This window comes from Lutjanus erythropterus, chromosome 15 (assembly GCF_056507025.1).
Source record: "Lutjanus erythropterus isolate fLutEry1 chromosome 15, fLutEry1.hap2, whole genome shotgun sequence".
Classification (NCBI taxonomy): domain Eukaryota; kingdom Metazoa; phylum Chordata; class Actinopteri; order Lutjaniformes; family Lutjanidae; genus Lutjanus; species Lutjanus erythropterus.
Genome location: NC_139331.1, coordinates 37742617 through 37756717, shown reverse-complemented (window position 1 = coordinate 37756717; position 14101 = coordinate 37742617). Strand labels below are relative to the sequence as shown.

General features: G+C 40.3%; 1 protein-coding gene across 1 annotated transcript; it reads right to left on the bottom strand.

Moving 5' to 3' along the window:
- Nucleotides 1-2124: 2124 nt before the first annotated feature.
- LOC146314909 (protein NLRC3-like) lies at nt 2125-8343 on the bottom strand. The gene is given in 6 exon segments (XM_084736773.1): nt 2125-2892; nt 3107-3153; nt 3731-3957; nt 3959-4199; nt 5285-7073; nt 7479-8343. Coding segments are annotated over 6 exon segments (3132 nt in total). The 5' UTR covers nt 7750-8343; the 3' UTR covers nt 2125-2335.
- Between the last annotated feature and the right edge of the window lie 5758 nt (nt 8344-14101).

Below are 14101 nucleotides of genomic sequence, written 5' to 3'. Positions count from 1 at the left end.
GTGTGTGTGTGTGTGTGTGTGTGTGAGAGAGAGAGAGAGTGTGTGTGTGAGAGAGAGAGTGTGTGTGTGTGTGTGTGTGTGTGTGTGTGTGTGTGTGTGTGTGTGTGTGTGTGTGAGTGTGTGTGAGTGTGAGAGAGTGTGTGTGTGTGTGTGTGTGTGTGTGTGTGTGTGTGTGTGTGTGTGTGAGTGTGTGTGTGTGTGAGAGTGTGTGTGTGTGTGTGTGTGTGTGTGTGTGTGTGTGTGTGTGTGTGTGTGTGTGTGAGGACTATGGGAGGAGAGTGATGTCAGTGAAGCGTGAACCTTCAGACTGCAGGACTGGTTAGCGAGGCTTCAGATGATCCTTTGCTCTGACACTCAGTTATGTAACTGCTGCATGTAGATACTGAGATAATGATTAGTGTATTAGTAAATATTTAGTTTATAGAACTAGAGAAACAGCAGTTGTGGAAAGTACCTAAGTACATTTACTCAAGTACTGTACTGTACTTCAGTACTGTTCTACTTGTTACTTTGCTCTATACTTCTACTCCATTACATCTCAGTCATGTTAACATTCATGTACTTTTAAGTGATGTTAGTATTTTTACTTGAATGACTGGTGTGTGAGGTTTGGTGGCATCTAGTGGTGAGTTTGCAGACTGCAAACACTACAGGCTCTATTTACACGATCTAAAGTGTTCAGTGTAAAGTGCATGGTGCGTTTTGGTTGTGTCCAACCTCACTTTGCTATTTAAGTGATGCATGATCTGAATGCAAAGTAAAAGGACGCAGACAGGTTCTATTTAGTTTCTTAACTGACAAACACTCATATATCAATAAAACACAATCACTTGAAAATCTTGAGCTGCTTGACACTGTTTAAATTATTTAATGATTCGAATGTCTCCTTCTAGTTTTGTATCCACGTGTTGAAAAACTAAAACTGTTATAAACTTGACAGGACAGAGGAAACTCTCCTGAGGAAACGGCGGTCAACTCTGATGGAAGTCAGGATTTATACATGAACCTTTTGGATGTGTAGAAGAAAACATCAACATCAGATCCTGATGATCCTGTCAGAGTTAAACAATCAGTGAAGTTACAGCTGCTGTCAAAATGTTCAGTGTGTCTGTGGTCACACAGCTTCAACCTATTTCACCCACCATTCATTCATGTCATTCATTAACCAGAATGTTCATTTTTCTGAGTCGTGGACTAACAGCAGGATCGTAGAAGCTGATTGTAAGTGTGTTGTGATTCTGTCTATGTAGGTGCATTATTCAGTTTCTCAAGATTTATTGATTAGGCTTGTTGTAATTTGGTTCACGATAGTTTGTCATTTTAAAAAAGTTGGTCCTCAGAAAACAAAGCTTGGGAAACACTGACGTAGAGCCAGTGATTGGTTTGTCTCTTCTGAGGGTCCATGTAGTCCATCAGGACTGACTGTCAGATGCTGGAACAGCTTGGGAAACTGCTGAAAGGAATCTGTAATCTGTAAGGGTTGAGTTATACAAAAGTAGCTTCAAGAAGGTGTTTGGCCATCCAGCAGCAGTTCTTATGTGTATACTGACAGCTCAACTCTCTGAAATTGATAAGATGACATTAAAAGGCATGTAGTGACTATTTTTATACTGCGGCACCGTTACTTTTAATTAGGTCTAAGATCTCTCATAGTGGTGGAAGAAGAACAGACAGCTGAATCGCTCATTTAGATGAAATGTCTTTGTACCAAAGCACCCTGATAATTAATGTGATAATTATTATCATTTATAATGCTACAATCAAAGAAATACATTTTAATTTAAATCTGATGTGCCGTCATCAGTAATCTTGTATGAGCACAGTTATATATATATATATATATTATTGAGGAAATCCTTATTTTATTTGTTTGTTCATGATAAATATAATTTACTCACCCATGTCTTGATCATAATTGTTTTTTCTACTATTTTTTTTGACAAGAATCACATTTTTAGCAGAAAACCAAATATAATTTTTGTGCACAAAATATGAAATAATCGTGGTAATACTGATAACCCAGGGTTCTTTTCCTCTAACATGTTGGATGTTTACTACAAACATATATTTGTACACATCGACTCCTAAATATTTGATTGAAGTCAGTGAGAAGCTCTTCAGACATCAGCAGCTACTAGATGCTGCTGCAAGAAAACTTTATTAAAGTCAAAATCAAAGTCAACACAGTTTGAACACAACAAGTTCAGTCCTGAAGACGTCATTTCAACATTTGTCAGAAAAAAACATTAAAGGTACAATCAGTGAGTCAAATGTTGACCAAAGTGAAGCCTCGTCCACCAACATTTAAACCACAGGACTGGAGGTTGTCTCTGTCCTACAGAGGACACAGAGACACTGAGGCACCAAACCAGAACCTGAACCCAGGATACAGAGGTTCAGTGAATGTGGTGTTGACGGTGTGGAGGTGGATCAGTTTTTCAGAGGAGACTCTGTAGAAGGACAGAGAGCCAGCAGGACAGTCCACATACACTGCTACTCTACCAGAGGAGGAGGAGGAGGAGGAGGAGGAGGAAGAGGAGGAGGAGGAGACAGGGAGGACTGTTCTTTTGTGTTTATGCCAGACAGAGTAACGACCATTAGAGCAGAACAGACTCCAGGACTGATCATTTCCTCCAAACACACAACTTTCAGTCTTTCCACTCCTTTTGATTCCTCTGTAACTCACTGCTATATCAACCCATCCTCTCCACTCCACCTCCCAGTAACAGCGACCAGTCAGACCAGTTCTACACAGCAGCTGACAGAAGTCAAATCTGTCTGGATGATCAGGATATGGCTGCTCCTCCTCCACACGTGTCACCGTCCTGTTGTCATCAGACAGTTTGAGGTTTTTGTTTGCTGTGTTTGTGTCCAGTGTGAGTTCACAGAAATCTGATGGAGAGAAAAAGACACAACACAGCAGCAGTTTATCATCAGACACATCTGAAGGATTTATTCTCTGTTTACTGATGTGTTCTTCATTTCTATAAAGTTTAATGATGACACATTTTGTCATTAAGTTTTAATGAACTATCATCTATGTATTTAAAGACAAACTGACTGTGTCCTGTTTTGTCATCATGAGTCAAATTGAATCCACACTTACACTTCCTCAGACCAGGTTTTAACCTCTGCTCTCCACCATGGTCCATCCTGGAGGAACAAACACAGTCACAATGAGTTTATATCCAACATGAGTCCTGACTGCTGCTCAACATGAAGCAGTGTTCCTCAGTTTGTCAGTGTGATGGAGAAACAGACTGAAGTTCATCCGTGGCAACAATATCATCATTCTCTCACTTTTATCTGTGAGAAAAATGTGAAGAAGAAGATAATAAGCGAGCACAGTCACCACTGATCTACTCGGTTGGTTTATGGATTTCCTCCCACATGATAAAACAGAATGTGAAATATTGTCCTCTGCATGTTGTCTCTTGAAATGAACACCAACATTCATGCATGACCAGCTAAACTGTTTATATGCTGTTCTCAGATCAGTTTGCACTGTTAGATGAAACTTAAGTTGCACCACTGGTTTCCAGTGTTTCCTATTTCACTGCTGAAGAAGGAGGAAAACAAATGACATGAGATAAGTCAAAACACCTGTGGGGACACTCTGCATCTCAGCAGAAAAGGACAAGGTGGAAGGAGGTAGAGGACGACAGCGGATGGACATGAAATTTGATAAATTAGAGACACCTGCAGTGTTTCAGCTCTTATCTGTTCATACCTGACAGTTTCCAGTTTGCAGTGTGGATCCTCAAGTCCAGCAGACAGAAGCTTCAGTCCTGAGTCTCCTGGATGATTGTAGCTCAGGTCCAGCTCTCTCAGATGGGAGGGGTTGGATCTCAGAGCTGAGGCCAGAGAAGAACAGCCTTCCTCTGTGATCAAACAGCCTGACAGACTGGAATTTAAAAAAATATCATTAAAAACCTACAGATGTTGAATATTTTCACTAATATGAGCCTAAAGCCGAATAATCAGGATTTAAAAGATTAACTGCTAGCAAACAGCTGCAACCTGACCTGAGAGTTTCCAGTTTACAGTGTTGACTCTCCAGTCCAACAGAGAGAAGTTCCACTCCTGAATCCTGCAGGTCGTTGTTACTGAGGTCCAGGTCTCTCAGACATGAAGACTGAGAGCTGAGAACTGAAGACAGAACTTCACAGCTTCTCTCTGAGAGGTTACAGCCACTCAGCCTGGAGAAAAAAAATAGTGATAAAGAAAAAAAAGTTTAACATTCCCACTGTTTCTATTCTCTTTACTATAAAGATAAAGTGTGTCCATAAGACTGTCATGACACCATCATTACCATACCATAGTAATGAAAGGATGCCTCAATGTGAGTTTCTGTTCTAACTTGGGGTATAATTTAAAGGCCACTACCAGAAGACCAGAGGGTTAATGAGGGCTGGTAGGATTAAAGCAAATCTGAAACTCATAAATAGTTAGGACTAAGACCACTAAGATCTTTATAAACCAATAAAAGTATCTTCTAATCAGTTCTGAAAAACACAGGAAGTCAATGACAGACATTCTCTTAATGATCCTCATTAGAAAACATACAGCCAAGTTTTGTAATAACTGTAATTCAGCAATATTTTGTCGCAGACAGATATAATATTCATTTTATGGATCATAATTTTTAAACCCTAATCATTTTGCTGGATCTCAATAAACATGCAGACACAAATACTACAGCTGCTCCAGCTGTCATGTGACTGATCTGTTAAAGACGCGCACAACATGCATGCTGTTCGCTTCAATATTTACTCTTTATTGACATTGCTTGCTCATTATTACTAATCCACACATAAATTATTTATGATTGTGGGGATGTGTGTGTGTGTGTGTGTGTGTGTGTGTGTGTGTGTGTGTGTGTGTGCTCTGTCTAAATGTGCTCAGTGCTATCTTGTGCCACAGACTTTGCGCTTCAACAAAGTTTTAGTTGATCTAAGACACAAGGGATTTTGACTCCAATGCGCTGCACAAGATAGCAAATGCCCGGCCTAACCTTTTTTTAACCTTCATTTTTAGACCTTCCGCTCACGGCCACACAGGCTGGATGCAAGTTCATTTGCTATTTTGCAGATGAGGAAAAATGGCCAACTGTGCTGGTCTAAGATAGCAATGTCACCTGTGCCACCAGTTCACCTGCTTTATGTCAGGTGTAAGATAAGACTCTGATTGTTCATGACAGGTGTCATGAAAATGGTGTTGACAGTCTTCAGCACATCCCTTCAAATAAAGTGTTACACATATATCCAGTGATCGATCCACTTACAGAGCTTTGTTGGAGGCTTTGACCACTGGCAGCAGCCTCAGAAGAGCCTCCTCTGAAGCAGAGTATTTCTTCAGATCAAACACGTCCAGATCTTTTTCTGATGACAGTAAGATGAAGACCAGAGCTGACCACTGAGCAGGAGACAGTTTATCTGTGGACAGACTTCCTGAACTCAGGTACTGTTGGATCTCCTCCACTAGAGAACCATCATTCATTTCATTCAGACAGTGGAACAGATTGATGCTTCTCTCTGGAGACAGATTCTGTCTGAGTACCTCCTTGATGAATTCAGCGGTTTTCTCATTGGTCTCTGAGCAACTTCCTGTCTGTTTAAGCAAACCCTGTAGGAGATTTTGATTAGTTTGCAGTGAAAGACCCAGGAGGAAGCGAAGGAGCAAGTCCAGGTGTCCATTTGGACTCTTTAAGGCCTTCTTCACAGCATTCTGGTAAATATTTGTGTGCTTAGATTTCTTTCTAAATACTTTAGACCACCATGTTTCTTTTGACAGCAGATTGACTCCAGAGTTGATGAATGTCAGATGGACATGAAGAGCAGCCAGAAACTCCTGAACACTCAGATGGACGAAGCAGAACACCTTGTCCTGGTACAGTCCACTCTCCTCTTTAAAGATCTCTGTGAACACTCCTGAGTACACTGAGGCTGCTGTGATATCGATGCCACACTCTGTCAGGTCTGATTCATAGAAGATCAGGTTTCCTTTCTGCAGCTGATCAAAAGCCAGTTTTCCCAGAGACTCAATCATCTTCCTGTTCTCTGGACTCCAGTGTGGGTCTCTCTCGCATTTTCCATGATATTTGACATTCTTCAGTTTCAACTGAACCACCAGGAAGTGGATGTACATCTCAGTCAGGGTCTTGGGCAGCTCTCCTCCCTCTCTGGTCTTCAACACTTTGTCCAGAACTGTAGCAGTGATCCAGCAGAAGACTGGGATGTGACACATGATGTGGAGGCTTCGTGATGTCTTGATGTGGGAGATGATTCTGCTGCTCTGCTCCTCATCTCTGAATCTCTTCCTGAAGTACTCCTCCTTCTGTTCATCAGTGAACCCTCTGACCTCTGTCACCATACCAACACGCTCAGGAGGGATCTGATTGGCTGCTGCAGGTCGTGTGGTTATCCAGAGGCGAGCAGAGGGAAGCAGTTTCCCCCTGATGAGGTTTGTCAGCAGCACATCCACTGAGGTGGACTCTGTAACATCAGTCAGGATCTCATTGTTGTGGAAGTCCAGAGGAAGTCGACACTCATCCAGACCATCAAAGATGAACACAACCTGGAACTCTTCAAACCTGCAGATTCCTGCTTCTTTGGTTTCAGTGAAGAAGTGATGAACAAGTTCCACCAAGCTGAACTTTTTCTCTTTCAGCACATTCAGCTCTCTGAAAGTGAATGGAAACATGAACTGTATGTCCTGGTTGGTTTTGTCTTCAGTCCAGTCCAGAGTGAACTTCTGTGTTAAGACTGTTTTCCCGATGCCAGCCACTCCCTTTGTCATCACTCTTCTGATTGGTTCGTCTGTGTCAGACAAGTGTTTAAAGATGTCTTCACATTTGGTTGTTGTTTCCAGTGTTGCTGGTTTCCAGGATGTTTCAATCTGTCTGACCTCATGTTCCATGTTGACCTCTCCTGTCTCTTCCATCATGATGTAGATCTCAGTGTAGATCTCATGTAGAGGTTTTGAATGTCCTGCTTTAGTGATTTTCTCAAACACACATTCAAACCTCTTCTTCAAGTTGGCCTTGACTTTACTCTGGCACTCAGCAAGAATGTCTGAATGATTAAAAAAGAGATGACACAGTTGAGACGATGACACAGTACATTTATATCTAAAAAAAATTAGCATATTTCAAAATTTAAAGTTTATAATTTAATTTGTCTTGAATCAAGATCATGTTTGTATCTTGCTGCAAGATACCATCTGCATTTGGTTGTGATTTGTTTAATTTGTTATTTTCAAAGTTGCTCTCCCTTAAACATTCAGAAAGCATTCTTGGTTTGCGTTTCCTTGCGTGACCATCCTGTGAGCTATTGTCCGGACAACTCACTGTCTTCAACCATCTCAAGTTGATGTTTAGTCGAGGGGTCTTTCTTGATATGAGGTGGGACACTATTTTTTACTGTATCTGTTATAATTGTCATGTTGTCAGTTGTCTTGTTTCTTTTTTAATGACCTACCTGTTGGCTCTGAGGTGATTTTTGAGAAGTTTGTTGCTAGATCATTCTGATTCATCTTCTCTAAAACCATTCTGGTCACTTTAATAGTGTTTATACAGTAGGTCTGCACCATCTGATCCACTGTATCCACCCTGTCTGCATTCTCCAGTCGACTCTTTCTGATTGCTGGGAAACCTTCTAGAACCCCCTGCAGGTACCATTTGAACTTTTTAAAGTCCTCGGCTCCCAAATTCTCCAACGTTCCCAAGACGGCCTCTTTAGGTGTTGCCATCTGCCGTCCCTGCCAAGGTACAAAAGATAGGTCATTTTAAGACAGTCCAGTTTGTAATTTTATTTTTATAACAATTTAATGACAGCACAGCTTAATAATCAATGTCAAGAAAATAGTGCAAAAAAGTGTGCTGTATACTACACATAATAATTTGACAATCACTGTGTTATGAACACAGGAGGGACCCAGATGCAGGACACAGAAGGTGGTGGTGGTAAGGAAAGATATGTTATTGAAGCTTAGGATCTGGATAAAGGACTAATGGCAGGGGAACAGGAACAAGTGGCCACAGGACTGAGGGGAAGTGTGGCTGGTAGGACCAGCTTGGAAGCTTGGAAGTAACTGGCAGGCAGGTGGGTTAGCAAACAGGAGACAGGAAGGCAGGCAGTGATCCTGGGGCACACAAAGATACTGAATCACTAAGGGAAACTATCTAAGTTGACCATGAGCGTATCTGCCACTTAGGCTGAAACAACAATCTAGCAAAAAGGCTAGGTAAGCTGAAGATCTGGTGAGAGACAGGTCACTCAGGGGTTGTTGAGTCAGTTGTGAACAGGTGTGCCTGTAGAGCCAGTAACCAGGAAAGGAAGGAAGGGTGGACCACACCAACACACAAATACCCATAAAGACGTGTAGACCTATTCCTATGGATGACCTCTGGATCACACGTCAATGTCATCACCATATCGATCCAAGTAAGAGAAACCAATACCAGTAAACAAAGTCTGAAAAAGTTTTTGTTTCCCTACTCCATATAGATCACAAACCCTTGACTATGAAAAGGACTCATGTATCAGTTAAGAAAAGTAAACATTATTGTGCTTTTTATCCAAAGAAAATGCAGCTCCTCTGTTTACTTCCATTGTTTTTTCAGGGTCTTGATCAGACCAATATGGTGGTGATGTGGAGCTATCGCTGTCTGCTCAGGACCCAAGGAAAGAAGAGGGGTCTACATACTCCAAGACAGAGGAGAAAGAGCACCTCCCTTTGTCAGTGGTCTGCCTGTACCTGCCCCCTGCACAGGCTGGGGAGAGAGAGAAAATGCTGAGTTTTGTTCCTTGAAGGCCAACTCAACCAATCCCTGTGGGACTGTGGGAGGCTGAGTTCAATGGCTCCATTTGTTGAGAGACAAAGGACCTTTCGGTCTCCTTCACCATTTTGAGTGGTTTTAGACTGTGGCCCATTGTAAAAGTTGAGTTAATCACAAAATGAAAAAGTTAATATGTGGAAAGTCCCAGTGGTTCCAACACCAGCCTTTTTCCCTCCATGGAGAATGTTGCACATTTAGTAGTTTAACACACCATAACACAAAGCAGTGAAGTAACTTAGGTTTTGAAAAATAAGATTTAGTACTACACAACAAACATGAAATTGAGATTTTTGTATGCAAACTCTCAAAAGCCAAAGAGCTGAAGAGAATGATGCAAACTGTGATTTGTTTCTTACTTTTGCATTGAATTTGTGACTCTTGCAAATCTTCTCAACCCTAAAACTAAGCCCTTCTTCTCTGTTGTTAACATTTATTCAGCAATGGTCTGGTAACACCAATGTATACCTAAAGGTAAATTGGTAATAACATGTTTCAGTGGTGTGACAAATGCAGAACACATATTTATTGTTGCTTTACACAACAACTTAACTGTCTCATCATCAAAATAATTTACTTTCAATGGAAAATTAAGCCGAAAATTAAGCAGCTTCTGATTTGGCTTTTAAGGGGAAAGTTAAGGGAAACTTGGAGTGTGGAGCCTCTCTGGGGTGAGCTAGTCCAAATTTGATAACTCAGAAGGTTTTTCAAAGAGGTTTGGTCTAATGTGGTCTAGATGTGAATAAAAAAAAGAAATGTTCCTTTTTGCATTTTTGCAAATGTAATAAAGGTTTAACAAATCACAAAGTGTAGTTCAGATAGCATTTAGGCTTAACATAAAATGTTTAAAATGTTTAAAATACTAATACAACAGTAAGAGCTGCAACAAATGGAGGATCAGTCACACAGAAATGTAAGTTAAGTCCCACTGAACTTTCCCTTTAACTGCTCAGAAGCTGCAATAGATTTACCCCAAAGAACATCATTAATACAGTGAACTGTGGTGTAATTATGGTGTTAGAATGTACTACAATGTAAAAAATCTAAAAAGGCTGGAACTTATTGTTGAAATTAACCAACAGCTCGAACCAGGAAACCAACCAGAGAAAGAACAAACATGTAACTCACAGCAGGAGTTTTTCAAAGGTCTGTTGATCAAAAACAGTCTCAGCTCTCTGTATTCACCTGCAAAATGACTCAGTGAGAGTTCCTGAAAGTCTGGTGTTCAGCTGCTTTTCTTGTTATTGTAAACTTTGGGTGTGAGAACTTCCTCCTTTTAAGTTCCATGTTTTGCAAACTGAGAAGTTGTTTCCTTTTTTGTGTTTAAACATAAACCATGAAATCTGAATTGACAGTAAGGGTTTATTTTAAGTGAGTGTCTGATTCTTGCCATATAATTATTTTTTAAGAACCAGTTTCATCAGTTAACCATGTTTCCTCAGTGGGGTTTGATATGGACCTTTTTCCTAGTCAGACCACAGTTTGGTGGTTTGTTTTTGGCAGTTTGACCACCTAGAACAACTGCAGTCAAACCTGAACAGACAGTATGAAATATCAGTTTTAAATCTTTTTTGTCCTCAGTGCCTTTGATTTTACAACAAGGAGATGAAAATGGGCAAAGCGGCATTAATTACTGCCATTAATTACCGCCATTAATTACTGCTCCCAATCAAGAGTGTAGATGGTGCAGGTAACGCCCTGCGTAGCTGGAGGCCAATCACAGGCCGGAGTTCACACACTGCAATATACAAACAGAACTACACGGCAAAAGGGTTAAGCACGTGGGGGGGGGGGGCGGAGACCGTAACAGTCAGTCATGTGGATCTTTAGATAAATCAGTGAGAGGAGAAGACCATTCAGCAGATGACTGAAGATCTCAAGGCTGGACTGTCTGTTCTCAGATCTACATTTGGTGTGATCCGTTTTGGATTTTTGCAATGAATTGAGGTTCCTGATTTATATTTTTGCATTTGTAAGAGAGAACATTTATTCCATTTTTGGATTTTAGACATGGATTAACTGGGCTGAATAAAGGACTAACCCTCTTGACAATTACCAATGTTTTCTTTGTGAACTTATTATGGGGAGGGGGTCATGGTGTTCACATACATTTAAGTTTCCATTCAAAATGCTCCTTTGTAACAGACAGAAAGGTTTGAAGGCAGGGTGTTAAAAGTTGAACAGTGAGATACAGGATAGTTCAAATTTTCTATTCAAATCTGGAAAGGATGTTGGAGCCTCTGGGACAGTTGAGACCTTGACTTTGCTAATGAGTTATTTGAAACCAGGTTAGTCTCAGTGTTGGAAGGTTTCTGTTTTGGGTGTAACTCATGCATCCGATGCATCAGACTTTGCAGACCGCATCAGTTTAGACGGCCTTTATTGGCAAACAGCTCAACATGAACCGAAAACATGATGCAGCACTAGAGCATCCATACATCTCATTAGGATGTGCATATGTTTCATTTTTGGCATCAAGGAGCTGCTGCTGTAACTTCCCTCCGTTTTCTCTCATCTCGTCTCTGCCTGCACTGCTCTCACTGGACGCCTACTGTTGCAATCACACAAAACAGGCACTTCCCCTCCCTCTCCTGTGTCTCCTCTTCATTTCCTCAAAACAGACCGCACTGAAAACACGTGAAAGTGACATTGTACTGTGTCACACTACCAAACTTTCATAACGTGTAGAATAAGTTAATATTTCATAAGAAAGATGAGAAACGCTGCTGCACATCATTTATGTAAGACATGTCTGACAGCAGAGAACAGAGACACAAGTCTGAGCCACAGAGATGTCATGTGACTGTGAGAGCAGTAAAGCAGTTTTAAAGTTTGTTCATAGATTCTCATTTAGGCTACAGGATCTCATTTACACATGAGACTCATAATAAGATGTTAACACCACTGTAATGTCTCCTTCTCTCTCTCTACTGTTACTATATTTAGTAAAACTATCGGGATTTCCCAGGATTTGCAACTAACACTCTACAAATGTAGCTTTAATTTAATCAAAATGTAAAGATTCACATATTGCATTGTCTTGTATTACATCATATCATATCATGACAGAGCTGAATCGAATTGAACCAAATTGATTGCTGTTTAAAAATTTCTAAGATGTACTGTATCACTGAACATGTATCGAGATACATATTGAACCAACTCAATCAGTGAGATACACACTTCTAATTTCTGTAGTTGAGCACGCATCCATACACTTAACTGGTAGGATTCTCACCTGCTGAAGTCACTTCAGGTCAACTTACAGACACTTTCCAGCTTCATGTGTGGAGGAAACACTGGGAGAGAAGAAGCTGCTCATCTCTTCCTCATCAGTCCTGCTGTCTGTGAACATCTGATCTGAGGACGCCGTCACACCCTCATGACATCAGAGTCCAAGTCTACAAACACTTCAGAGTGACGTCAAAACCAGTCCAACCTGTGGCATAAACCCAGTCACATGATGTAGTTCTACTGTCTGTCCACTAGATGGCGCTGACTGACCATCTAATGAATTTTTGGCAACTCTACCCACCTCTGCCGCTAAAAGGAGCCATAAACAAGAACTTAAAAAACTATATTGAGCTGAATGTGATACGATTAATAATAAAGGATCTGAAGGCTTGACAATTTAGTTTAAATTATTTATTCATTTATTTTATAAATATATTTATATTTGAAGGATTCTGAATAATTGATCAATTTAAGTTGGTCTAACATTGGTCAGATGTAAGTTAAACATGTGAGGGGTGGATCTTGGTGTATTCTTGTGTGTGTGGAATAAATATATTCTACCTGTTTTCACTAAGTCGAATCTGTGTCTTACTTATCATCCTCCTTAAAGGGTCTATATGTACTGGTGTATGTATTCATTGGTCTCTTAGCCTATGTTAATAAAAACATTAGTTTCAGAACCCCTTTTATGGCGAGCCAGCCAGGAGGATTTTGAGTAAAATTCAGAATATACAGCATTCATAATGTGAATTACTGGTGTATGTATATCAGAGGTCCCTAACAGCTGGACTGCGGTCTGAGTCTGGACCCACATGCCGCCCTATACGGACCCGGACCTATAACCAATAAATTATTAAAAGATTTTAAATTTTGACGGGACACTTCTATTTTAACTGACACAATTTTTCTAGTCTTTCCGGCGCTGGTTTATCTGATCAGGAAACGCACAGACCAACTGCAGAGAAGCTGCGTGTGGAGGAGACTGTTGTTAATGACGGAGTTTATTACAACAGTCGAAACTAACGTGATGGTTAATGACATTGATGCTGTTGTTGTACTTTAATGGTATTCTTATCATTATTTTTTGATGACTAAATACAGACCTGCAAACTCATAAGAGGAGAAAAAGGTGTCATGTTGGTAAACCAACAATCAACCAATCCCCTGTCCCCTGGGGGTCTGGGAGCGTCTGTCCTGCTCCAGAAGAAAAATGTTGTGATTTTAACATGTGAACAAAACATTCTGGTGACTGTTTCAGTTAAAAGAGTTAGTTCACTCTTCTGTTTGTGGTTTCTGCAGACCTTTACTTTTATCTTTGTACTTGGAAAAAAAAAAGTAAAGTAAATACAGTAAATCTACATTAAAGTATGAGTATTTTTACTTTAGTAATTTATAGTTGTTCATTTAATAGACCTGTCTTATCTTCTCTTTTGTATATTACCATTGTCCTTAAATAAAGCAAAAGTAATGTAATAGAAAAAAATGCATAACACGCAATATTTCTTATCTGATTACTCGATTAATCAGTAGAATAATTGATAGATTATGCTTTAATTTTACTGGTCCGGCCCACTTGAGATCAAATTAGGCTGTATGTGGCTCCTTGACACCCCTGATGTAGACGTTGATACAACTACTAAACTTCCTCAGTATATATCACTCTAAATCATAACACAAGTTAGACATTATGATGTTCTGGACCTTTGCTTTAGGAAATTTTCTCTAACTGGACCTCTTTGAATTTTAGTTGAATACCCCTGATATATATAGATATATGGGAGAGTAACTAAGATAGTCAGACTAAAACCATTGAGAGCTATAACTGAGTTTGACTCCAAAGAGTCCGTTACACACCTTAAACCACAGTTTCCCTTTGAGGTAGCTGCAGACCCCACTGTGAAATGGTGCTTAGATTGCATTGTGGAACAGACCAAGAGACCAAGACGGCAACAATGGAAAGGCTCTTCAATCAGCCAACAGAAGCACTGTGTGCAACAACATCAACTCACCGAAGTCAGTCAGCACTCTGCA